The sequence below is a fragment of the Armigeres subalbatus genome, chromosome 2 (genome assembly GCF_024139115.2).
Source record: "Armigeres subalbatus isolate Guangzhou_Male chromosome 2, GZ_Asu_2, whole genome shotgun sequence".
Classification (NCBI taxonomy): Eukaryota; Metazoa; Arthropoda; class Insecta; order Diptera; family Culicidae; genus Armigeres; species Armigeres subalbatus.
Genome location: NC_085140.1, coordinates 319,013,055 through 319,040,099, shown reverse-complemented (window position 1 = coordinate 319,040,099; position 27,045 = coordinate 319,013,055). Strand labels below are relative to the sequence as shown.

At 39.8% G+C, this 27,045-nt stretch overlaps 2 protein-coding genes across 2 annotated transcripts in view; both read right to left on the bottom strand.

The window, feature by feature from the left end:
- LOC134212660 (uncharacterized) overlaps positions 1 to 27,045 on the bottom strand; it is a 328,376-nt gene that overhangs the window by 184,731 nt on the left and 116,600 nt on the right. The gene's annotated exons all lie outside the window — the stretch shown is intronic.
- LOC134212650 (sialin) overlaps positions 4,173 to 27,045 on the bottom strand; it is a 58,672-nt gene continuing 35,799 nt past the window's right edge. The window contains exons 2-4 of the mRNA XM_062690683.1: positions 24,696 to 24,907; positions 5,744 to 6,820; positions 4,173 to 5,680 (exon numbers count right to left, since the gene is read on the bottom strand). Of these exons, the coding sequence (XP_062546667.1) occupies positions 5,468 to 5,680; positions 5,744 to 6,820; positions 24,696 to 24,907 (1,502 nt within the window). The 3' untranslated portion in view covers positions 4,173 to 5,467. The remainder of the gene's footprint in view (positions 5,681 to 5,743; positions 6,821 to 24,695; positions 24,908 to 27,045) is intronic.

Here is a 27,045-nt window from a genome sequence, read left to right as displayed (position 1 = left end):
ACTGCAGCACAGTCTAACGAGTGGAACAAATTTGCTCCCGCCGAACAACAAGCACAAAGGGTAGCGTCCGCGGGCAAACTTTCACACTCCGGGTCTATTTTCTCAGCGAAATCCACCGTTTTCTCCACTATCACTGGGCCAATAACCTGTGGGAAGCTATCACGGAGGCTTCCCACGGTACACAGCGGAACCGACACAACTCCCGGCGGAGTATTTCGGACGCGTAAAGTGGACGAGAAAACACAAGCGATTCGCTCTCCGCGGTGGTCGTATATTTACTTCTATTTACATTCAACATACAATAGACAACAACATATTCACAGGGCTGGTAAGGGATTATAAACATCGTACACATAACATTAGACTTGTCCAACATTCAACATCCTGTACACCTCCGGTGGTGCAAAGGGCCGACTTGAAAGATCTTCATCCTGAGCGTTGCCCAGCTATCACTTTAACCTGTTGTCAGGTTAGATTTCGGTCGACTTCTTTTATTTCTTTATTGAGGCTTCGCCGCCATGAGCCTCTGGGTCTGCCTCTGCTGCGATGTCTCGCTGGGTTCCAGTCTAATGCTTGTTTTTTAGATTTCGTTTCCGCCCCAACGTAGAGTGCGACCAACCCAGCCCCACTACCGATCCCGAATTTCTGTTGCTATCGGCCTCTGGTGTCAACGATGATGGAGCTCGTTGTTTAAGATCCAGTTGTGAGGCCACCAGGCCCGAATTATTTACCGCAGGCATCTGTTAATGAAAACCTGCAGCCGTTGAGTGTTCTCCACTGATACACACCATGTTTCGCTAGCGTATAACAGCACAGATTCCACGTTAGAGTTGAAAATTCGCTTGCTTTCTTGATCCGTGCGCCTATGTCGATCTTGGTCCCGCCGTCTGATGCCATTTGGCTACCAAGATATTGGAAGCTTTCAACATTTTTCACTGGTTGCCCGGCTACTGTGAAACTGGAAGGAGTCACCGTGTTTACATCCAACGGTTTGGTTTTGTTGACGTTGATGGCTAAACCTGCCCTGACTAAGGGCCCTCCTTAGCCGTGCGGTAAGCTGCGCGGCTACAAAGCAAGACCATGCTGAGGGTGGCTGGGTTCGATTCCTGGTGCCGGTCTAGACAATTTTCGGATTGGAAATTGTCTCGACTTCCTTGGGCATAAAAGTATCATCGTGCAAGCCTCATGATATACGAATGCAGAAATGGTAACTTTGCTTAGAAACACGGCACGGTCAATCGCATCTACCAGAATCTCGTCGATTACGATGAGGAACAGTAACGGTGATAGAATACATCCTTGCCTCACACCAGCTACGACCCGGATAGGGTCGGACAGGACACCATTGTGCAGCACTCTACACGAAAAGGCCTCGTACTGTGCTTCGATGAGGCCGATGATTTTCTCAGGAACCCCCTTGCGTCTCAGGGTGCCCCACATATTCTCGTGATTGATACGGTCGAAAGCTTTTTCGTAGTCAATGAATACCAAGTAAAGGGACTCTTGGAATTCGTTGACCTGCTCCTGAATGATGCGGAGCGTGATAATATGGTCCACACAGGATCTTCCGGCACCGAATCCGGCCTGCTGCAGCCGGAGAGTCACCTCGATCTTCTCCTGAATCCGGGCTAGGATAATTTGGCATAGAACTTTGAGAACAGTACACAGCAACATAATGCCTCGCCAGTTATCGTATACAGTCAGGTCACCCTTTTTGGGCACCTTCACTAAGATATTTTGCATCCAGTCGACCGGGAAAGTTGCGGTGTCCCAGATTTTACGAAATAAACGATGCAGTAGTTCAGGGGATGTCATGGGGTCAACTTTGAGCATCTCGGCTGATATGCGATCGACCCCTGGGGCTTTATTCGATTTCATGCTTTGGATGGCTGTTTGAATCTCTAGCAGTGATGGAGCTTCGGTATTGATGCGTGTTATACGTCGGATCCGAGGCAGACCATGCCGAGGTGGCGATGGCCTGGCTGCTGGCACTTGAAAAAGTTGTTCGAAGTGCTCGAACCAGCGTTTCAGCTGGTCAGTTGGGTCGGTCAATAACTGATCATTCGCGTCTTTCACAGGCATCGTTGCATTCATCTTCGCCCCGCTTAAGCGTCGTGAGATCGCGTATCGTTGACGGGCTAAGACTTTGGCTCCTCTGGTTTTCGATCGCTCTATTGCGGCTTTGGCTTCTCTTCGCTCCTCTATCGTCCTCCAGGTCTCATCGGTGATCCATTGTTTTCTCTGGGTGCGCAATTCGCCCAGATTGTTCTCGCTGGTGGCGATGAAGGCATTCTTGATGGCGGTCCATTGGTCTTCCACGCTGCAACTTTCCGGAATATCTGCAGCACGCGTCTCCAGTTCTTCAACGAAGGACCGTTTCACCGTGGCATCTTCCAGTCGGCGTGTGTTGAATCGTCGTCCAACTCTTTCCTCCTGCCGACGAATCCGAGCAATGCGCAGGCGTATTTCGCCGATGAGGAGGTGATGATCAGACGCGATATCGGCACTACGTTTATTCCGTACATCAAGAAGGCTCTGTTTCCATTTTCGGCTGATGCAGATGTGGTTGATTTGATTTTCTGTAAAGCCGTCACGGGACACCCACGTGACCTTGTGAACCGGTAGATGAGGGTAGAGCGATCCCCCGATCACCATGTCGTTATTACTACACAATTCTGCGAACAGCTTCCCGTTTTCACTAATTTCTCCGAGACTATGGCGTCCCATAATGCGCTCATGGTCCGATTTGTCGGATCCGATCTTCGGATTGAAGGCGCCCAAACAGATCTTGATATCACCCTTCGGAATTTTATCTACGACGGCATTGAGTTGACTGTAGAAGTTCTCTTTGTCTTGCAGATAGGCAGCATCGGTTGGCGCATAAAATTGGATTATAGTCAGGTTTCGAACCCGTGTTCTAAATCTGGCAACGATTATCCTTTCACTTATAGGTTCCCACTTCATAAGCGCAGAGTGTGCCTGAGCGCTTAGTAGGAACCCAACTCCGCGATACCGGGAAGCGTGTTCGTCTCGTAAGCCAGAGTATAGCAGAACTTGTCCCGATGGCGTGCTGTGTTCTCCAAAGTTTGGCCAACGGACTTCTCTCAGTCCCAGGCAGGATCTTAAGCTTCATGCGGCGTGTCTCATTGGCAGGTTGTGCCAATGGTGGGGTGGTGGGGGGGTGGGGTGTTGACAAAATAGTATTTAAATAATTGTATCAGCCTTATCGGATTCTCGAACAAATTGATGTTTCGGGAATAGTAGGTTGTTGGCCCAAGGTTCCCTATCCACCGGGATGCGGCTGCCATCTTAGGTATAGCTTCCGGGGAATAGCGTTTCATACTCAACCGCTGGATGCCAGAACAGACGCTGTTGGAGCCGCACCTCCTTGGTGAACAGACGCTCGATCAGTCGGGTCAAATTTATTTAAAGTCCTACCCAACACCAGGATTAGCTCGGATTAGGTCGAACCCCACCGCGTTCTAGGCAGACCACATCCTAGGTAGACCATATGATTTAAACTCCAAGACAGTTTGGATACCCTGCAACATGTAATATGGCAGGATTTGAGACGCAAATGAAATACAAATATTCGAAGGACATAACGGGGTTTATATCGCTACAGGAAACATCATGGGAGTTATGGTTGATTCGGTAGACCATTTGATTCAAGTTCCCGGATAATTTGCAGATCCTACAACATCTCATATGTCTGGATTTAAGATGCAGACAAATATTCGGAGGACATGATTGTGTTGATACCGAGACTGGGGACATAATGAAAGTCATGCTTCATTCGGTAAACCATGTGATTCAAACTCCAGGACAATTGGGAGATCCTACAACATTTCATATGCCAGGATTTGAGACGTAAATGAAAGACAAATATTCAGAGCACATTATTGGGCTGATACCGGGGCTTGGAACATCATGTAAGTTGTGGTTGATTCTCTAGACCATTTAATTCAAATTCCAGGACAATTTCGTGACGGTCCAGAATCCATGTGAATCTGTTGGTGAAAGCTTCTTTATAAAGTAATTTATCATATCTATTTGATAATTATGTATTCCCCATAAAGCAGCGTTCATTAGCTAACAAACAAGTAAAATTTTAATCTTCATTCCTCCTAATAAGTTGTTTTTTCATTTCGGATACAATAAACATAAACATATTTTCTATTTTTAGGGTCTTACTTTATTGACGAATCTGGGTTGATAAATGTATGTACGATATAACAACGTTGTTCATGCATTTGTTTTAACTATGTGCGGTTTAGAGACTGAACAACATGTTACCCTATGATCTTTCTGATAGTTCTCCACCAAAACGATCAAAATAGTTCAACTTCGTTAGTGGTTTAACTGCCTTGATGAAGTTTCACTTGTTTCGAATAACAAATCATTCAGTTTTTAATCTTAACATAGTGACGTTTTTATGTCGGATTTGTTTGCGTTTTTTTCTGGTAGAGCTTAACCTACCTAATATACTCTAATGCAGCAAATTCTTACACTTAAGCAGCTTTCTACATTTGTTTTTCATTTAGAGTGATTTTGAGATTTAGACAGTTGTATTATACGCTATCCATCAAATTTATATATTTCTTTTTATGAAGAACTGTTAACTTCGGCTGATTTATTCTTATTATTAACAATGGGTTTTCTTCGAGGATCTCTAAGGATCAATATGGATCAATTGATAGGGAAAAACTTTCTACACCAAAGTAGGTAACTTGTGGATGAATCTGAGATGATGTGATCGCAAAAACTCCTTCTGCCAATAAGAAACATAGACCAGCCAAACCTGCCAGTCACTTTATGTTACATAATTCTGTAGTATCACGCTAACATTTAAATATCCTTTCATCAATTAAAGCATTTCATATGTGTGCCTAACGTTACCTAACATTCCGTCATCGTAGTTTTCTTTGTTTGTTTCATTTATTTAGACTAAATGCTTGCAATTTAGTTTACAGAAAGTCTCTTTAAGTAACTTTTAATTGCTTGGTTCCTAAAGTATCAGTGGTTTGACTGTGGTTTCAGTCCTAGTTCAAGTCCATCAGATTGTTAGCATTCATAGGTTTGTGTCTGGTTGTTGCGTAGAAAAATTCTAAGTTTCTGTTTGCATATGGCAGCGTTTGGATCGTTCGGCGGTATGGGTTCCTTCTGTGATGATGATTTAAAATTTGAAAACAAAACATGGCGTAATAACAAATTATAATGTTATTTTATCAACTTAAGTAAAAACTGACTTTCTTGCCTTGCATAATAAGTATTTTATATTAAAGTACCTTTGTAGTTGCAGAAATAAGTAATTCTAATTGAAGATTGTTTCACAGTAATAGTTAAAAATCTCAAGTAAGAAACAAGAGTTTTGATATCGTTTTGTCGTTCTTAAACCCTTTCAGGGGCAGAAGCCGTCTCCAAGTTAATTCAGAAGTATGAATTATGTTGCATTGGGAGCAGCGTCTTACTGATCTTGGGTGGTATAATTGGGTTTCGCATCTTTCGTATTCAATGGCGTAGCTTCAGCTTCGCCGTTCTCGACTGCACCAGTGTTGACCTTATCACCTTTGTTCCACGGTTGTTCATCTCCCGAACCCAGGAAGGTGTAGCCGAATATCTCGATGACGTAGAGCGCGATCGTCACGAAGAAGATAATACGCCAGGCTCCAATCGTTTGCTGTGTGAATCAATTTGAAGATAAGTTATAGAGGTAACTGATGATAAAACTAACAATACTTACGTTTCCGTGAGTGATTTGGCCGACAAAGATGGGAACAGTAATACCAGGCAGCGTGGCAGCGGTGTTGGTGATGGCCATCAGGGTTCCAGCGTAGTTTGGTGCAATATCGATGTGGTTGGACAGGAAACCGCAGAACATGCCACCGATCGAGGTAATGCCAAGAGTCATGAGAGCAACGGCTGCTCCACGATTGCAACCAATGTAGCAAAGAGCCAGCAAACAGCACATGGGGATTACCGATGCGATCAAAGTTGCAGTTTTTCTAGCAATGGTGGTGTCAATCTTCTTGCGTCCTCTCAGTGCATCCAAGGTTTTGCTAAGAGCCATACTGAAGAACCACATGGTCAAGAACGGAATGGCTGTGACGACGGCATTTTCTTTGATGTTGAACTGGAGGACCTGCTTCATGTAGAATGGAAGTTCGATCAGAAGCATGTACCAGCCCCAGTTGTTACAGACATGAGCAATCAGAATGGCGTAGAATGGTCCGGAAGTGAAGATCTTCTTCCATGGGATAGCTGGCTTGGCTCCACCGTGACCAGATCCTCCTTCCGTGCCCAATGATGACGTGATGAAGGTTCGTTCTTCGGCACTGATCAGAGCTTGCTTGTTGGGGTTGTCCTGAACCAAAAACACCCACAACACTAACCAGATGCAGCTCAAGCCTCCCATTACGTAGAACACCGACTCCCAGCCCAAGCTTCCGGCCAGCACACCTGCCATCAACATGGAGATAACCGTACCAAGCGCCGTACCAGCGTACACAATGGCGGACATCACCGACCGTTCGTTCGGTGGAGCCCACGAGGCCAGCATGACGTGCATAGCCGGGAACGTTACGCCTCCGCCGATACCTTCACCGATACGCATGGCAATCATCACACCGTAGTGCGCTTCGGCCGAAACCGGAGTCAACAGCGTGCAGATCACATTGATGAACACGGAAAAGAACATCACCCATTTGGCGGACAAGCTCTCGGCGATGCGGGCACCGGGAATCTGCGACACGAAGTAACCCCAGAAATAGCAACTGAGGATGGTTCCCTGCAGGGGTTCACTCCAGGCGAATGGGCCGTCCTGTGGGAGAGACAAGTTAAATATTGGTTTAATTAGTTCGAGTGGATTTGATTAGGATGGGGATTATTACGGACATTGATTCGGTATATTCCGCACGTACATACTTTGAATCATTGCATTGGTACATATTTAGCTTAATCGAGTCATTTATATCAACTAACTCTTCCAATGATTTTTAAATTGAAACGGATAATTCAATATTTACAAACGCGATATTTCAATCATCTAAAAGCGTCATTCGAAAAAACCGCGTCATAGCCATGCCAATTGCTATCCAACGTTCGAATACGAATGAAAGTGAAACCAATCGAATTCCGATTTGAAGCGAGTATAGTATGACGCCAGTATTAACTGGAGTTAATTGAACCAGGAATTCATACCCCATCAATTGGATGGTGCTGGAAGAATTTCATGGCGTTGCCCTTTCGGACCATATCGGGAGGCGGTCAGTGCGAATCGGTTTGGATCTGTCACCAACCCAGTTGTTTCTTGATGGGTTATTTATATTCGCGTCAATTGACTTGATTTGGACTGATTTCACTTTCAGTTTTATAAGATGATTTTGCTGTAGCGTCAAACCCATCAGTAGCAACGGATGGCTCTCCCAATGAGAATTTGATATGCCTGGCCTAATTGGGTAATAAATCAATATACACCACGTACCGTATTTCTATGACATAGAAACACGCACTCATTGCGTTGACTTTTTGTTTCGAAGAAACAAAATCAATCGATTTTCCAGAATGAAGTGAATATGAAAGATTTAAATTGGGTTTTAAATATTTTTTAGATGATTTTTTTTCTTTTATTCAGACAATCATTTCAGAATTATAGGCAAAAGGAAATTCATATATAGCAAAATATCTTCTTCTTATTAGCATTACATCCCCCGCTGGATATTGCCGCCTCGCTGCTTAGTGTTCATTCAACACTTCCACAGTTATTAACCGCATGGTTTCTAAGCCAAGTTACCATTTTTGCATTCGTATATCATGAGGCTAACACGATGATACTTTTATGCCCAGGGAAGCCGAAACAATTTCCAAACCGAAAATTATCTAGACCGGCACAGGGAATGCACCCAGCCACCCTCAGCATGCTTTTGCTTAGTAGCCGCGCGTCTTACCGCACGGCTAAGGAGGGCCCCACATGGTTGGCATATGTCCTAGTTAATTATTTGTAAGGATTTTCATGGGTATTTGGGTATTTATATCATGTTACAGTTAAAAACATAGATAGATGATGCCATCCCAAAATTATAGAAAAATTAAATTTTATTTACATGGATCTAAACGCCTTTTAGCTAGTGTAGATTGTGAGTGGAAACGCGTGGTACATCGTAGATTGGTGCCTCATCAAACGATTTCAACGGAAAATTATTCAGAATTTTTAATTTCTTCGAAAGTTTCACGAGCTACGGAAAATTCTTAGTATTATCATAAAGAAATTCATAGAAAAATCCACGGAAAATTGTTTAAAAAGGGGAAGGTTTGGATGAAAAAAATTCGGCGGAAAGTAATTTATTATTGTCACACAGGGATTGAATCCTAAACTAAAAGAGAAAGTCTTTCACTTATTAACATCATCCTTAGCACACCGTCATTATAGATAGTATAGTATAGCAGTATAGATTTGTACCGAATATTTGTGCTGTTCAGCAATTTATAGGGATTTAATTATTTGTTCAGTAAAAAGTAAACATCAGAATAATCAACATAACTCTTTACCGAAATTCGGGAATTTACGATAATCATTGGTGGTCCACTAATAAAACTAGTGTTTCAGTAAATAAGAAATTTCACAGTTGAAATTCGGCAAACAAAATAGCAAAAATTGAAATGCTGATTAAGTGTGTAACCTATTCAGATTACGCCATTTATGTTAACGCCCACCAACGCCACGCCCCCCGGCCCCCCTTAATTCGGCCCTGGATAATGCTTACAATGATAAAGAACTACTTGATGCCAATCCCCATATATTCAATTTTCGTTCTCCACTTGAACTCGATATTATCATACATTGTGGAATCTGAATAGACTAGTGTTTTTAATCAATTAAAAATGATGTCGTGAGAGGCCAATGCATGTTCCAAAATGAAGCCCAGTATCTTTGAATCGATAACAGTTTCAGTGATTTTGGGGTCATTGGCACAACGTTGGATTACTAGCAACTTTTCATAAGATGTGGATTGTTCAGGTGAGTGCACAAGATTATCTCGCACACATCCTGTTCCTTTGACTATTTTTTCGAAACTACTGGAAATTTTGCAATGAAACTCACGCAGTGTAAATAACACTTGCGGAAGCCATCTTACACAAAATTTCGTTAAGCTCTGAAAGTCACATTACTTACTTAAAAATGTATCTATCATACAGTTCGGAACTTTTTCCGTACCGTACATCAATCAGATTTTAATTACAATTTGTCTAGAATTTATTATAAGCATTTTAAAATGATCTTCCTATGCTGTGCTGTAGGATCTGTCAAAGTTAACACCGTCGTGTGTCTTCTTCTTATTTTTACTTGGATTCGTCTATAGCCCTGTTTGTCTGTCCGGTGACTAGCCAACCAGACGCAGCACGCGGGGAAATTCTCACAAAAAATAAAATATTTGACACTTTTTTACTATCAGATGCAGAAAACAAAACCAGTGACAACCTTAGACAACCACAGCATTTGATGAAAAAAATCACAGACAACAGACGTTGATTTTTTTTAAATGCAGAAAAGAATCTATCACTCTTGAAAATTAAAAAAAAAACACTTGCCACGGGCGCTATTGCGTCCACAAATAAAATAGCATAAAATATTTATAAACAGAAATGTCCCCGGTATGCTCTCTGACGGAAGGGCAGAGGAGTAGGCCAGGTGGAAAAAAAAGTTCAAAAAAGATAGCAACCAAAACAAAAAAGCATATAATGAAAGCTGACGTCTCCGATAGGCTCCCTGATGGAAGGCCAGTGGAGTAGGCCGGTTGAAAAAAAGTGCAAAAAAAACGACACAATAACGGAAAAGGCAAAACGTCTCCGGTAGGCTCCCTGACGGAAGGGCAGAGAAGTAGGCCGAGTGACAAAAAAAAAATGTAAAAAAGATGGCATCCAAAACAGAGGAGTAGGCCGGGTGACAAAAAAAAGTGCAAAAAAGATGGCATCCAAAACAAAACAAAAACGCAAATGACGAAAGCTAGCGTCTTCGGTATAGGCTCCCGTACGGTAGGGCAGTGGAGTAGGCCGGTTGACAAAACAAAGTGCAAAAGAAATGCAAAACAGGGCAAATGAGCGAAAAAATGACAAATGTTTATAAAAACAAGATGACGAGTTGGATTGTTTGTTTGATACAAATCTAAAACCTAAAAACAAAATTTCAATATTGAATGGGAGGTTTGGTTTTGGAATTTGGTTTCAAATATTATGTTTGCAGAGCTCTTACTTGGAAAAAGTTCCTAGATTTGGATTACATTTGAATTTTGAACTGGATTTGGGTTCGATTTGGACTTGACTTGAATTGTATTTGGATTCGATTTTGACTGGATTTGAATTGGATTTTAATGCGATTTGGATTTAGATTAAGATAGGATTTTGATTTAATTTGAATTGGATATAGATTGGAGTTGAATTGGATTTGGATTGGATTTGAATTTGGATTTGGAATGGAGTTAGATTGGACTTCGATTGAATTGGGATTGGTTTTGGATTTGGATTAGACTTAGATTGGATTTGGATTGGATTTGGATTGGATTTGGATTGGATTTTAATTGAATTTGAATTGGATTTGGATAGAATTTTGATTTGATTTGGATTGGATTTGAATCATTGGATTTCGATTAGATCTAAAATGAATTAGATTGCATTTAGATTAGATTTGCATTTCTTTTCTCTTGTTTTTTCTTTGATTGATGTTAGTTTTAACCTGGGTGGTGCGGATAGAATCGATTTGGTTGTCAAACTGAAGCCTAAATTTTCTATTGTGCCGGAGCCAAACATTGAAGATTGTGGTTATGTTCGTTTCTGATCTAATATTGAGAAGTATTGTTATTATTTTGGGAAAAAATAAAAATAAACTTTGTTTGAGTTTTGTATTCTTTGTAACAAATTTTCTCACATTATATTTCGAGTGGAAAATTAGTGGGAATGCAACTAAAAAGCATTCGTTACGAAATTTCACGAGATTCGGAGCTGATCGGAGCATGAATGTATGTAAACAATCGTAAAGTCATGTAGAGTCTAGCGCATTTGTGCGCTCTCATGCAGCGTGGAAAGAGAAATTCGAAGAGCGGGAAATGTTTGACAGCCAAGTAACTGCAAAATAATTTTGTTTATGGGAGTGATTTCAAAATATCCCTCTGCTCGCTTGAGCGCAGAAAAGCGGCTCTATCCGCAGTACCCAGGTTTTAACTTGAATGGGATTTGGTTTAGGGTCTGTCTCAATTGGATAATTAAACTGAAATTAAACTTAAAAGTGACATTTCTATAATTATCGAATAACCCTGCACGCAGAGGAAGATTACTTTTGACAGATATCGAATCATTTTCTATCGATGTCCTATTGGAATTGCTGGGTAGCACCAGCCATTCTTGTAACGGGGTGATTTTTTAATTTTCGAACTGTCACTATTAAGTTTAATTCTCCAAATGAGACAGACCCTTAGAAATCCAACATTTCCACGGCTTGATCGTGTTACATTTTAATTTTTTTTAAGGAACTGAGAAGAGAGTTTTGAATTTAAATAGATTGGGTTGAATTTGGATTGGATTTAATCGGATTTGGATTGCATACAAATTAAATTTGGCTTGGATTGAATTGAGTTTGGAATGAATTGAATTGAATTTGAATGAATTATTGGCAGTGGCTGATTTTCAACCCGCCGCTTCCACATCCAGGCGCTATCGTATATGCGCAAAATTGCCAGCATGAGTTAACCGCCAGAAATTTGTATGGCGAAAGACATCTAACGCGGGTTTTCTCAAAATTAGGAACTTTTCATGAAAAACTATTTGGTACCGGTTATGAAGGATGGTGTCCGCTACTACGCCTACCAAATATTTTTTCGATTAAGGTGGTTATTTTCGAGATGTTAAACATTAGATGCTTTTCGCCATACTGATTTCCAAAAGTTAACTCCTACTGTGCCGCTGTAAGCACGCTCAAAGCAGGCGATTCATTGTTTTGGATTTGAATTAGATTTTGATGGGAATTGGAAATAATTTTGATTAGATTTGGATTGTATTTGGCTTAGATTTGGATTGGATTTTGATTGCGCTTGGATTGGATTTGGATTAGATTTGGATTGGATTTGAATTGGATTTGAATTGGATTTGAATTGGATTTGAATTGGATTGGATTTGAATTGGATTGGATTTGAATTGGATTGGATTTGAATTGGATTGGATTTGAATTGGATTGGATTTGAATTGGATTGGATTTGAATTGGATTGGATTTGAATTGGATTTGGATTGGATTTGGATTGGATTTGAATTGGATTGGATTTGAATTGGATTTGGATTTGATTTGGATTGGATTTGAATTGGATTTGGGTTGGATTTGGATTGGATTCGGATTGGATTTGGATCGGACTTTGATTGATTCTGGATTGAAATGAATTTGAATTGGTTTTGGATATGCTGGGGATTAGAAATGGATTGGATTTGGATTGAATTTGATTTGGATTGGATTTGGATAGTATTGAATTGGATTTCGATTTGATTTGGATTGAATTTAAATTGGTTTTAGATATGCTTGGGATTATAAATGGATTGGATTTGGATTGAATTTTGGGATTTGATTTGTATCGGATTTGAATTGGATTTGGATTGTTTTTGGACTGGATTTGGTGTAGAATGAATTTGGATTTGATTCGTATGAATTTGAATTGGATTTTGATTGAATTTGGATTGGATTTTGATTTGATTTGGATTGGATTTAGATTGGATCTGAATTAAATTAAACTGCAATTAAATTGGATTAGCATATTTCATTCCTTTTGAATTTGATAGAACTTGAATTGGATTTGGCTACGGTTCAAGCCGTAGATTGATTGTATTACATTTTAAATCTTTTTGAAGAATTGAGAAGGAAGTTTTGAATTTCAATTTATTAGTCTATAAAAAAAAGTAGTAAGTAGTAAAGTAGTAAAGTAGTAAGTGTGAAGTTCAAAAGTCATTCTACAATCATTACACATTTGGAGAGTAGAGGTGGAGAAGAATGTAGTAGATAAGTGCATGTCTACAAAGTATCGAAAAAAAGTGATTTACTGTACTGCATTGTGGTATTGGCAATCAGTTATTTTTTGTAATTTGAATATGCTATTCGACCGAAAATGCCCTTTGGTCGAAATAGGAATAATACGGCCGAACGAGTTATATGAATTTCCACGGAAAATTCTTCGGAATTCCTACAGTTTCCACAAAAAGTTGTTTGAAATTTCAGCTGATTGTTTTTTAAAAACTTGCGCACTTAAATTCTTCGGAATTTTCACGGAAAATTCTGCGGACTACTGCAAAATTGAATTAGCGTGGAAAATGATAGATTAGCGGCTTGACAGATTCTCAACTGCGGCGGCAGCGTGAAGCCAAAAACTGTCGGCGGCGATGCACACTCCTAAACGTTGGTATTATTAACGACTTTTTATTTTATTTATTCATTGACTAACTGACTTTTCGTGTCGGCTGAAGTGGTATTTTCAGTATCTAAAAGCTGTTTATATTCTATTCACTTCATAGCCGCATATCTTAAGTCACTAACTTAAATAACTAATCTCGATACGCTCCTCGTCTACGTATAGCAGTTTAATTACTATTGAAAACCGGGTACCTATCTTTTCGATAGGCCGCCATCAACGTGATTGTAATGCTGCAGAGCAAGCATCCCTTGATCCAGACCATCCGCATAAATATTTTCTAGTAGCTGTTATCTACCAAGCTCGATGCTTCTCAACCTAAGTTCTCCTGGCGGACGTGAAAGTCTAGACTAAGAGAGTCACCAATCAGGACTGATAAAGACAATGACCAACAAAATGTCTTCACTCCGGAAGATAAAATGTTTCACCGTCTCTTGCTATGAATTAATCAACCTCAAGGATCAACAAATTATATCCCGTTTGCATATATTGTACACTCGAGCTTTCAACAACTTTGGGAGCAGCCTCTACTGTGTCACGTGTAAAGTCTGTAACATACCGAATACGGTAAAGCACTTCATTTGTTCATGCTCGAGATACCAGGCGCCTCGGAAGAGCTAAGGCATCGCCTGCAGCATTAGGGAGCGCTAATCGACAAATCCACTAGCCTTGTAGCCCTTATCTGGTGTCTGAAAGATGGAGGGCTGTTTAGGCAAATTTCGAACATTTTTCATCATCATGATCACCCCACCGGGAATAAGACCCACCTTCGGTGGAGAACGGGTTCTATCCGTGTTTAAATTCCACTCCCCAGTTACCGAACTGCCAGTGCACTATAACCATACCCAAGAAACGAGTCCTTGCAGGCTAGCTCTTAAATTCAGATCAATCGGTCAGCTGGGTGGATTCTATCTTCCTTAACTCTTCAACTTCCCCTCTGTCCCACCAATATGAAAGGTTTTAGACAAATACATCGTTAGTATGATCTCAATCTTCTTAAGGGTATGATACTACCATCGTCCGCATCACATGGGTTCAATTCAGAAATTATTCTAAAAAGCGTTCCATTCCAATTTAAGGTTTCGTCAGCCCGTTTTAGTTTTCCTGTCCACGTCGATTCTTAGCAACCAACCTAATTTTAAAATGTAGTGAAGTGATAGCTTTATATCCATTCGGATTTTTTGTACATCTCATTTCAATATAGTTTTACGGGGTCTTGGTCATAGTCGGAACTGCTTCATAGAGTATCACTTCACTATTGTGAACATGTCACAGTATTATTAGGATATCAACGGTACTGCAAACTATTCTTGAATTCAGATCTTCAAGTTTAGTATGACGAGTTGAAAAGACTAAATATAATTTCTCAATTATGATTATGTCGAACATTTCCCTAAACATCAATGGTACGGCCTGAAGTTTTTGGGTTCGTGTTTTCAAGGTCTGTATGGACAACAAAGCTATCCACGGGGCCTTACTTTTAAGTTGGACCATTTGGGCTACTAAATGGTGAATTGACAGCCGGAAAGGGGCGGCTAGTCATGCTTCCACGGGTCTATCGATGACAATCGTCCGTCAGTTAAGGGTTGTGTACTAAGCTGGTAGCGTAGCCTGGGCACTATTGTCCTTCTGCCATCAGCTAGAGTGAGAGGGTGCGTCCTGTGGGGTCTGCCTATAGGATGTGGTGGGGTTCGACAGTGGGCTCTGTTGAACTTCTATAAAAAGCTGCATGTGCCCCCAAGCAAGCGACCAAGCAAGCTCAAAGCGCACTAGCCTAGTCCTGGTGTTTGGTGGGACTACAAACAAATTTGACCCGACTGATCGAGCGTCTGTTCACCAAGGAGGTGCGGCTCCAACAGCGTCTGTTCTGACGGCTGAGAATGAAATGCTATTCCCCGGATGCTATATCTAAGATGGCCGCTCCATCCCGGTGGATAGAGGCTTGAGGCCAACAATCTGCGGTTTCCTAAACTTAACAATTGAATTTTAGCGAGTATATGGACCGTAGTGTAGAACTGCTTCCACTCTTGCTGTAGCTGATCCTGCAATGGAGAATTTCCTTCGCAGAGTACACCGCCATGTTTCAATGCCCGAAGACGATGCATGAAAAGCTTTGCTTTTGTGTTGGAAATCTTGGCGATGCATGGCAAATCCTTTCGGTTGGTTCATATGGCAAGCGAGAGATGGACATATACTGTCAAACGGATGTTGTCCAGTCTCCGTTCTCATTTGTTCATTCTGCAGATTGTGGAGCGAATGAATGGGCAGATCTTTCAGCGCAATATCCTGAATAGCTTATGGGGTGATCGACGCCAATTTCAACGTAAATCCAGCGGAACTAAGCTTGGCAGTGACATGAAGGCGAAGTGAAGCGGATGCCATCTGATGCTCCGAACAACAGATCATCGACGTAGGAATTTTCTTCCAATGATTGGATAGCAATGAGATACAACTCCGCGTGCTCGATGGCAATCTACAGCAGTGTTTTCGTTACCAGATACGGTGCACTGTACACTGTTAGAAAAAAAAACATGGCACAAATTATCTCAGAATTCCGATGTGCTTGTTTTGCCAAAACATGAAGTTTGAAATGTCGCATCGCAAGCCGCATGACCGGCTCGGTCATTTATACATTTATCCGGGTTTGCCGGGGTACCTCAGTACTCTTCCCGGGCAGAAGCCATGAACAGAATAACAAAACTTGATATGGACTTGATTGATATAAGAGATAAAAGAACAGGCAACAATATCAAAAATTTGCACCGAAATATCATTTAAATATCAACATAAGCTATGGATAAGAACAAACTAATGGCACTTGATATCGATCACTTATTACAAATAACATATCTTGATATCCTCATGATATTTTAGACCAAAATATTGATATTGTCGTCTGATCTTTTATCTCTTATATCAATCATGTCCATATCTCATTTTGCAATCTTATCAACATTTGATATTATTGAGCTATTTTCATCTACTCGGGTTATACTTCCTTGAATCATGTCCATTTTCCAAACCAATGACGTATGCTCCAAATCTTATATATAAAAATGAAATGGTCTGTGTTCGTATCCGCATAACTCGAAAACGGCTGGATGGATTTTTTTTCATTTCTTCAGCAAAAACATTCGTTAAAGTTTCCGACGGGTTTATGTGATATTTCCTAATGGGAAAATTACGAGTAAAGTTGAGCAAACCGTGAATAACTAAAATTGTGATTCCTATGCGAACTTTACATGGGCAGTTCGAAATGCACATTCTCGCCTACTATGCAGGACAACGTCTGCCGGGTCCACTAGTACTATATATATTTTGTTATCGGTCACAGAAAACAGAACCAAATTACGATGCAAGACCGCTGAGAACCATATTCGTCTGGGAGACAAAGATTATGTCAAACTTTTTGTTTATGGTTTCCGACGCTGACGAAGCTACCGTCACATGATGATCTAGGCTCGCATCATTCCGGAACTTGTGCAAATTACTTAATCCCAATGCTAAACAGTGTTTTTGTTTGGAATAAAGCTGTGTCGTTCGACAAATCTTTTAGCACTTAAACTGCACAATTAGTGACTGATTTATTAATTGAAATTGATTTGTTGGAACAATTATCGAGATGGCGGTTAGTCATTATACGTAATCCATTTATCACCATTATTCTGGTTGGCAACTCCAGGTAGTGGATCTCTCAGAAGTCGGAAATAAGCAGTTTCATATTTTGAAATCCGGTTTACAGACTGATTATCGCTTTAACAGCAAGAAAAAATCCCCCATCGGTTGAAAGAAACGATCAAATATGGACTAAAATTAGCTACACTCGTTGTGTAACAGCATTAAGAAAATGGTTGAATTACGATGATTTCGAAATGTTCAAAAACTTGTATTCCAGGATTTCTTCGGAATGATTTGTGAGATAGATAAACTTATATTAACTGATATCTGTTTGTGCGATATCCAACATAATGAGCGATTAAAGCACCGTTATCACTGGGAGATTATTGTGTTATATTTTTATCTATCAAATCTCAGCATTTCAGCAACTGAAACCAAATACAGCCATGCCATTCCAGATACATCCTTGCAGCACGCGTGCCTTCCGCTGTCGTTGCACAAGAGAAAGACCAACAAACAAGATTGTATTTTACCGAGAAACAACACCGCGCGTGGCCAAGTGTTAAGTGGCTCGATACACGATCTATAAATGAAAAGATTGATTCAAATAGGAATTTTCCAAAGGATTAGATTTCATTCCGAAATCGACTTTTTGGTAGAGATGTTAAAACCGATGACTTCATTAAAATTATGAATCATGATGGTAACTTGTGTGTGGACTTCTAAAGTAAAATAAAGTGTTTTCTACAATTCCAGATCATAAATCTTTTTATTAATGTTTGAATAAACAGTAAATTGGGATAACAGTTGCATGAATGAATTTTGTTCAATTAGCCTAGGTGAGCATTCCAATACAATTGTCTGCGTCGCGTAATAAACTGGAATCGCTATTCACGCAGTTGGTTTTTATCTTTCAGTGTCTCAATTTTCATAGCTTTTGAAATGCCTCCTAAATTTTGGGAATTTTACATAGACGTTTCACAACGAGAATTCTCGCTTACTTTGCAGAACAAAACCGGCCGTTTTAATATCCTAGGTTTTAATAAATCCGAAAGGCCAAAATATAAGAAAAACACGATAAAAGCGACCGAAGTGTAAGTGAAATAGTTTGATGGACATCACTTCACAATACTTAGGAAGGCGCTAACTAATTGTTTTCTGCATGAATTTGATTTTTTGTCAAAACATGAATTTTTACCCAAAATCAATGCCGCTGTTAATTCCATCACTGGCTTCAAGAGAATGGAGAATAATGATGTTTTGCATTTGTTTAACTAGTTTTCTGTGCGAAAGTAACGATATTTAGATAGATGAAATATTAATAAAATTTGTTTATGCAACAAGGCAAGCGGTACAATGCGTTGCAATTTAACCGGTTTATCAATAACTGAAGCCCATGTCAAATTTCTATTTCATAAATTGAAGACTTTCGTCTTTGAAATGGTGCGATTTCCGCCCGTATCAATTATATAAGCAGGTATTGGGAAGCACTTCCTCTAGGGCTCCAAAATCGGACATTTACCCTATTTATCCATCGAGTTGTAGCACAAGACGAGCTGAAAAATTAATCTTCTTGTAACTAGTTGCACAATATACTATTTACTAACAATAATGTAGTGGTTATTGGTTCTATTTATTCGTTATCGCTATCGGAAAATTTGGCATCTGGTAATTAATTTTCTTATACACTCAACCCTCTTTTCACGTCACTTTTTGGGAGGACGTAAAAAGAATATGACTTAATTATTAATAATTCACTTAATTCATTGATATTTGAAGAATTTTTAATACGTTACATAACCATAGGAATCCCAAGACCCAAATTGATTATGATATAATCACATGTTCTAGGTCTTTCAAGAATTCCCTGGAGTTTAGCTTTTAGGCTTCCACGCATAAACTAACATCTCTTGGTATTTTTTATTTGGTACATGCTACCAGCGGTCCAAACAACAATATTCCTAGCTATTCTCTAATCAAATTGGACAGGCTTCCAACATGTGTTCTATTTTAGGCTATCTAAAAGATCCAAGAATAGGAGTTCATGCCATAAGGTAGAAACGCGTAACAAAAGATCTATTTGTCTCTTTCACAAATGAAACATGTGTTTAATAATCATTCGAACAAAATTTGATATGAGTTGAATGCTTGTTCCATTCTAGGCCATCTAAGAACTCCAAGAATTAGAGTTCAGGTTTTGAGGTCAATACGTGTAACAAAAGAGCTATTTTGCTTATTTTATAATTTAAGCATGCTCTTAGTCACCGTTCAAAATTGGATAATTGAATGCATGTTCCATTCCAAACTTTCCAAGAATTAGAATTAAGGCCTTATGGTCAGAATGCGTAACGAAAGATCTATTTGCTTTATTGAAAAATGCAACATGCTCTTAGAGACCATTTGAACTAAATTGGATATGAATTTAATGCATGTACCATTCCAAGCTATTCGTGAATTCCAAGAAATAGAGTATAAGCCTTAAGCCAATACACGTAAATAAAGATCTATTTGCAGCTTTCAGAAATGTAACATCCCCTTGGTAGTTATTTAAACCAAATTGGATATGAATTTATTGCATGTTACATTCCGGGTTATCTACAGGCCTTAAGGTCAATACGCGTAACGTTTTTTTCAAAATCTTTATAATCGTGATTAAAAACACGTAACGCGTAACGAATGATCTTTTTAGCCCTTTTAGAAATCAAAAATGCTCTTAAAGATCATTTGAACCAAATTGAATTCAGGGTATTCTTGGCTGAAGTGAGATGCAACAATAGTTGAAGGTGTTCTTTTTCTTTTTCTTCTATGTTTTCTTCTATAGACCACAAAACTAATGGTTACGCGTGTAGAATTTTAGTCATGTGCTTCAGGGAATCCTTGGATGACTTTTTGAATCTAATTTTGAATGAGAAAACAGTCCTTTTTCTACAACCCACTAACCGAACAATGCACGGATACAATAATCCCTTTAGCTCTTGTCTTAGAGCTTTTGTTAATGTTTGTAATTTGTTTGATTTTAACCTATCCTATTAACCTATTTTTTAGTATTGTTTCAAATCTAGAATAAGATTTGTTTACATCATTATTATATTTATTTTTCTTATTACAGTCCACTCTTGTTCTATATCTCCATATCTCTCCCCATTTCGATGGTTTCCTCAGTCCCTTCAATTTAGATACAATTGGGCTTTCTACACCTCGATAACCTCCCTATCTCGATACCTCTCTATCTCGATGGGTTCTGATCATATTTTGTCCAGGATTCACTCTCCTTATGTCGATATGGTCAGATTTTTAGGCTACTAGACCATCTTTGGAAATAACAAACACATCAACAACAGGAAACGACATTTGTTTTGTTGTCGTTTTTCAAAGCAACGAGCTTTTTTGGATCTAGTACCCATTTCAGTTTTCCTTCCATTCCTCGATCTCTCCCTATCTCGATGGTCCCTTCAATATCGAGATGTGGAGGGACAACTGTAGTTAGAGTTCATCACTAACATAGAATAAAAGTCGAATAAACAATTAATTTACTTGAAAAAAGGACCCATACTTCAGGGAATTCTTGGATGACTTGGAACGGAACAGTTATTGAGAGCGTATCCAGGCGTACGGATTAAGAAGAGCATGAACCGTTTAAGAAAACAGACTTTCAGTTACGCGTGTAGATCCAAGGCCTATAATCCAGGGAATTCTCGGAGCGCCTGGAAAAGAGCTATTCAAGGCGTATCCAATTTCGTTAAATAGATAACATAGGGCATGCACCATTTTCAAAAAGAGATAACAATCCTTAGGTTACGGATGTAGACATTAAAACCCATAGTCCAGGAAATTCTTTGATGACCTAGGACGAATCAGTTATTGAAGGCACAGACCTTAAGACTTATACTCCAGGGAATTCTTAGATGACCTGAAATGGAACAGTTATTGAAAGGAAATGCAATCTGCTTTCCTGAATCAAATTGGGCGTAATAATGGTTTTACGTTACGCGTGTAGACTTCGAGTCCTACACTCTAGGGAATTATTGAATGACCTGGCAAGGAACAGCTATTGAAGGCATATCTACTTTGGTTTAAAAGATCAAAGAGGGCGAGAGACATACTCCTTTGGCTGCGCGTGTTGACCTTAAGGCCTATATTCCAGACAATCATTGGATGAACTGAAACTAAACAGTTATTGAAGGTGTGCGCCGGTCCGAAAATCGGCGGCGGCGTTTGTCAGAATTTTGGTTGGCGGTGGCGGCGTGAATCGGCGTGGAGATTTTTTCTACGTTTGTTTCTTAAAGATTTTTTTCCGCTTCTTTTGTCAAATTTTTAACGGAAAAACTTTTGAATTTCGTCGGAAAATTCGGCTGAACTTCTCCCGGAAATTCTCTGAGCTTCTCCAAAATATTTTCAAAGTATTCTTCAATTTGAAAATTATTTTCGGATTTTCCATGGCAACTACTTAAAAGTTTTGAAAATTCTTGAATTTCCAAGAAAAATTGCTTGGTATTCGCGTGGCAAGTTCTTTGGAATTTACATAAAAAAATCTTGCTGATTTTCACGAAAAAATGTTTCAAGTTTCTACAGGAAAATGTTCAGGAAATCTAAAGAAAGTTTTGTTGAGTATTCTTCGATGTGGACATCAATGTGGACACCACCAAAAAAATTGGATTTCAACCTCAAATTGTTCGAAATTTCCATAGGAAAATCATTTTTATTTGCATGGGATGCAAGTTGTATAGAAAATTCTTATGAACTTCGAAATTTACGAAATTTCAACTAAAATTGTTCAGAACTTCCACGTGATTTTTTTTTTAATTTTACGGGAAACTGTTCGGTATTTCAACGAAGAAAAAATCGGAATTATGAAGCAATTTCTTTGGATTTATAAAGAGGAATTCTTTGTGTTGTACATAAGAAATTCTTCGGAAATTCTATGTGACTTTCTGCTGATATCTCAACTGAAAAAGCAATTTGTTTACTGTGACACTCAAAGAAGTTGCCATAATCATACGTATTTCTACCGTTATCTCAGCTAACAATCTTTAACCGAAATTTGCACAGCCGAGTTCGGCGGAAAATTTTAAGTGTGCACTTTTCCCTAACACGTCGTTTGGCCGAATAGGATATAAGGCCGAATTGGTTGTTTGACAGAAAGGGTCATATGATCGTAAATGTTATTTCGTTCAACGGCCAACGGGTTATATGGTCAAAAACATCCGCCTATTTGGCCTAATAACATTTTCGGCCAAATGATTTTTCTGCCAAACGACCATTTCTGCCAAACAACTTTTTCGGCCAAATGGCCAGTCGGAGGAACGGCATTTTAGGCCGTATGCCCATTTCGGGTAAATAACATTTTCGGCTAGATGTTTTTTTTTTGTCTAAATGACATATTTGGCCTAACACCTTTTGGCCAAATGACCCTACCTATTGTCTGGCCGAAAGTAATTCGGCGAAAAGCCATTTATTCGAATGCCACTTGGTTGAATAACACGTTAGGCCGAATTAAACGCTTGTCAGAAACGGTATTAGGTCGAAAATGGTTTGACCGAAAATGACATTTGGCCGAAAACGACAAGTAGCCGAAAGGCACATCCGACCGAACTGGTAATTTTATCGAGAAGTTGTTTGTGCTTTGCAGGTCAAATGGCTAAAAAAGTCATATGACCAAATAGATAATTTGGCTGAAAATGCCGTTTGGTAGAAATCGTCATTTGGCGGAAAGAGCCATTTGACCTGCAAATGTCCTTTCTGCAAAACAATTATTTCTGCCAAACGGCATTTTCTGAAAAATGACCTATTCAGCTAAACGACTTTTTTTGGCTAAATGACCTATTCAGCAGAACCATCTTGTCTAAATGATCCTTTCTGCCACACGACCTTTTCAGCCAATTGAGCTATTCCGGCAACTGTTTTTTTTCCAGCCGAAGGAACTGTTTTTTAGACTAGATGGACTTCAGCCAAATTGTTTGTTTGGTCAAATGACATATTAGACCAAACAACTTTCAGCTTTAACAACCATCAATTTTAGCTATATGTATAAGCTATAGAGGACTAGTTTTGGTCATGTAAGCGCTTTATTCAGCTCCAATGTATTTTGTGTTCTTCGTTCAAAAACTCTACTTCTACGAGTATTTTTTAAAAATTTGAACGGAAATCATATGAAATTTACTCACGAACTTTTATAACGAGAAATCGTATTGGCAAAATCTCTGGAGGTCTAACGTGATGTTCTATAGGGATCAATTGTAAACATCAACGGAAATTCCACTGAATCTTCGGAATTTTCACGGAAAATTCGAATCGGCGTGGAAAATTATAGACCACCGGCGTGACAAATTTTAAACGGCGGCATGCCGATGCATGAATGTCGGCCGCGGCGGCGATGCAAAAAAGTCGGCGGCGGCGCACACCTCAAACTGAAGGCATATCCGATTTAGTTGAATGGATCAAATAGGACATGAGCCAGTTCTCAAAAGAGATACCAGCCATTTGGTTATGTGTGTAGATCTTAAGGCATTATGCGTGTAGACTCCAGTGATTTCTTGGATGTCCTGAAATGGAACAGTTATTGAAGGCGAATTCTATTTGGTTTCCTGGATCAAATAGGGCATGAACCAGGATATCAACTCTTTGGTTACGTGTGTAAACAGACAAGTCCTCCACTCCAGGGAATTCTAAATGACCTGGAAAGGAACAACTATTGAAAGTATATCCAATTTAGTTCAAAGGATCAAATGGATCATTTGTTTGAGAAACTACATAAGGGGCATTCCATATACCACGTGGACAGCTTAGGGGGAGGGGGAGTATGACGAATGTCTACGACTCATAAAAATTTTCGAAATTTTATATGAGCAATTGTCCACGCTGGGGGAGGGGGGTATCTAAAATTGATCAAAACCTGTCCACGTGGTATATGAACAGTCCCTAAGTCCATTTTACACTATTTCGAGTAAACAACAAAAAACTGTTTTTGAACAAACTTGCACCGAATATTTAGATTTCTTCGACACAGAACAATAGTTTTTGGCAAAACTCAACACCCTGGGGCACTTTCAGTGCAAAAAATGTAAGCAGTTCTCCAAAATTGCTCTTCAAAGTACGTGGACATATGTAGTTTCTTAAACAAATGAAATTTTTTTCATACATTCCTGAACAAAAAATTTTTTTTCCTGTTTTTTGCCAGAATACGTACCTTTGGACAAGGATTCAGAATATATAAAAATCTCATTTTGTCCAAAAATGTTACATATGCAGTTTCTCAAACAAACGGTTCAAATAGGACATGAACCAGTTTCCAAAAGATATATCAGTACTTATGCGTGTAGATCTTGTGGCGTGTAGACTCCAGGGAATTCTTGGATGACCTGAAATGGAACACTTGTTGAAGGCAAATGTTGAAGATGCAAAACAGCTACTTAGTTCTTTCGGTTTCTAAGAGTGGCTTCTTATGTTATTGTATGTCAATCATGTTTAAAATTCTTTCTACGTCACGAGCCGTAAAAAAAGGGGCGTAACACAAAATGACGTATAAAAAAGTGCCGTAAAAAAGGTTAAGTGCATCACAGTAAAAGTGGTTTTCCAGAACAGTTAGTTTGGGCCCCGTTTTGCCTTGAAATCGCTGAAAGATTTATATCTCAAAAACTCACCTCGATGGCTTCCGTAGAATTTCCCGCCTGGGTGCAGACCTCCTCGACATTGTGCGATTGGGAAGCTTCATGAACCGGTGCCGAGCCGTGTGCTAGTGCCGAGTGATTCAACATGGCAACCATGGCCACGCTCAGGTTCACCTTCAGGCCGTAGATGATGGCCATACCGATAGAACCGAGCACGGCCAGAATGTAACGCGCCGGGACCAGAGCTGGAATGAGACGAGATGAAAAGAAGGGAAGGTTGCAGTACGTCCGAACAACTGTAGCGTAGCATAGTTAAAGGTGTAACACGTTAATTAGTTTTTCTTTTGTTCGGATTCAAATTCAAATAAATGTTTAGGGGGATATGGGGTTCTGTTTCGCGGTGGAAAAAAATACGCATTACATTGGCTCATTGGTGGCCAGACTTTCCGTACATTCAGTTGTAGGTGGTCGAAGACAGACACCTGCAGCAGAGAGTGATGGATAATTGCTGCCGACGATCACCCAGTGACCGTTCTTGTTGTTCGACGCGGGGTAATAATATTGACATAACCGACTAACCACGACGAGCCAACGAGCGGAATAGAAATGGAATACAATAGAATTTGTGCATCGATCCATAACCGGACAACCGGTGTCGGGCCCGGCGGAATAATGCAGACTCGTGCCCCATGTCATCGTCTGTTGCGCAGTTGTTTGCGCATGGTTTTAGAAGTTTGACGCGCGTGCTGCGAAATGCAATCCACGGGATCACTAGCAATGTTTTAATCAACGAGTTAATCCCCCAGCTTAAATTGATTGAAGCCTCTGGAGAAAAGCTTGGAATCCATAAGACGGGGCTAAACTTGGGACCCATGCAACCGGTTGGGAAAGTGAACATCCGGGTGTATGATGGATGACTTCTGGCTCTGTCCCTTACTCTGGAACTGGTACCCACCAGTGCCGTTCCGCAAATGGTGTTGCAAATTGACAGCTAAACGAGATATTAAATTTAAATTGCAATGCAATGATCGTTGAACTTGGGTATGCTGTTGCGCATTACCGCGCAGGTAACCTGTCGTATGCACCATTATAGGAACTATGTGTGCATAACACCTCGGCGGGAAGAGGAAATGCGAAATGATGACAACATTTTATAGTTGTTCGTTTAGAAAGCTTAGAGTGGCATCAGCTGTCGCATGCATGGGGAAGACGGATCAATTGGGATTGGGAGGATGCCGGGTGGGTGCACCCACGTGGAAGACAGGGTAAACAGTGTCGTGTTGAATTTGAATTGATTGCGAAAGTGAAAAATTCTCTTCTTTGTTTAGTTCGTGTCACTGTCGTGCCTTTATATATTTTTTCCGATTATAATGCTTATCCAATATTTTATTTTTTCAAGTGTAAATAGAAGAATTGTTGATTCTATTGACCGGTTATCACAATTTGTATGTGTTTATAATTATATTAATGTATTAGTAATTTTAAATACATTTGGTACAACTCGTAGCGTCCTGATATTTAAGACAACATGCTCAATTCTGCCTAATTGCTTTAAAGAGTGGAAGTGTCCTTATTACTAAACGTTAATGCAATATTGGGATTGTGTCATTTAATTGGTAATGAGAATCCTGAGTGCCTTGCTTCCATTTAGTGCATAAGGAAGGTGATGTTCCATTCTGTCCTCCATTTTTGTTTTACCATGAAATGTGACACTTGGTACGACCATTGACCATGAGTGATACCTAGCGCCACCAAACGACGTGTTGCCGTAGTAAATATCTTAAAGTATTTTGATTTACACAGATTTTTAATGAAATTTATACTACTCTATATATATATGTCTCTATATATGTCTTTTATCTGTGGTAAGTTCTTCATCGACTATTCATTTCCTATCCTCAGTATAGTTTGAAATTAGTCTCGAAAACTAATAAAACACTTTTTTGCCAAATTCATCCGTACCAAATCGTAAGCTCAGAAGAAACGTTCTGCTATAATGGAGTTCTAGCAAATGGACATTGTTTTCGTTGGTTTTAGTCCCTACGACGATGGACGGAAATACAGTGTCCCTTTCACTAGAGTCTAATCTACAAAGTATACTGTAACATCGTTAACGCTTATGCCAAAGCGAATATTAACGCTTGTAGCCCCGATTAGAGCTTGCTGAAGTTTAATCATTTTTCTCTTTCGAGCGCATGGAAATAAGGACTTGGTCAGACTAAGGCCGGAATGGTCTATGCAGTACATAAAAGTCTTTTTCATTCAAATCGCTTCACGGCTGCAAGACTCCAACCACGCAGTCTACGTAGGGTCCGCAAATCGTCTAGTCGATCCACCTTGCTCGTTGCGCACCTCGCCTTCTTATTTCGTCGGATCGTTGTCG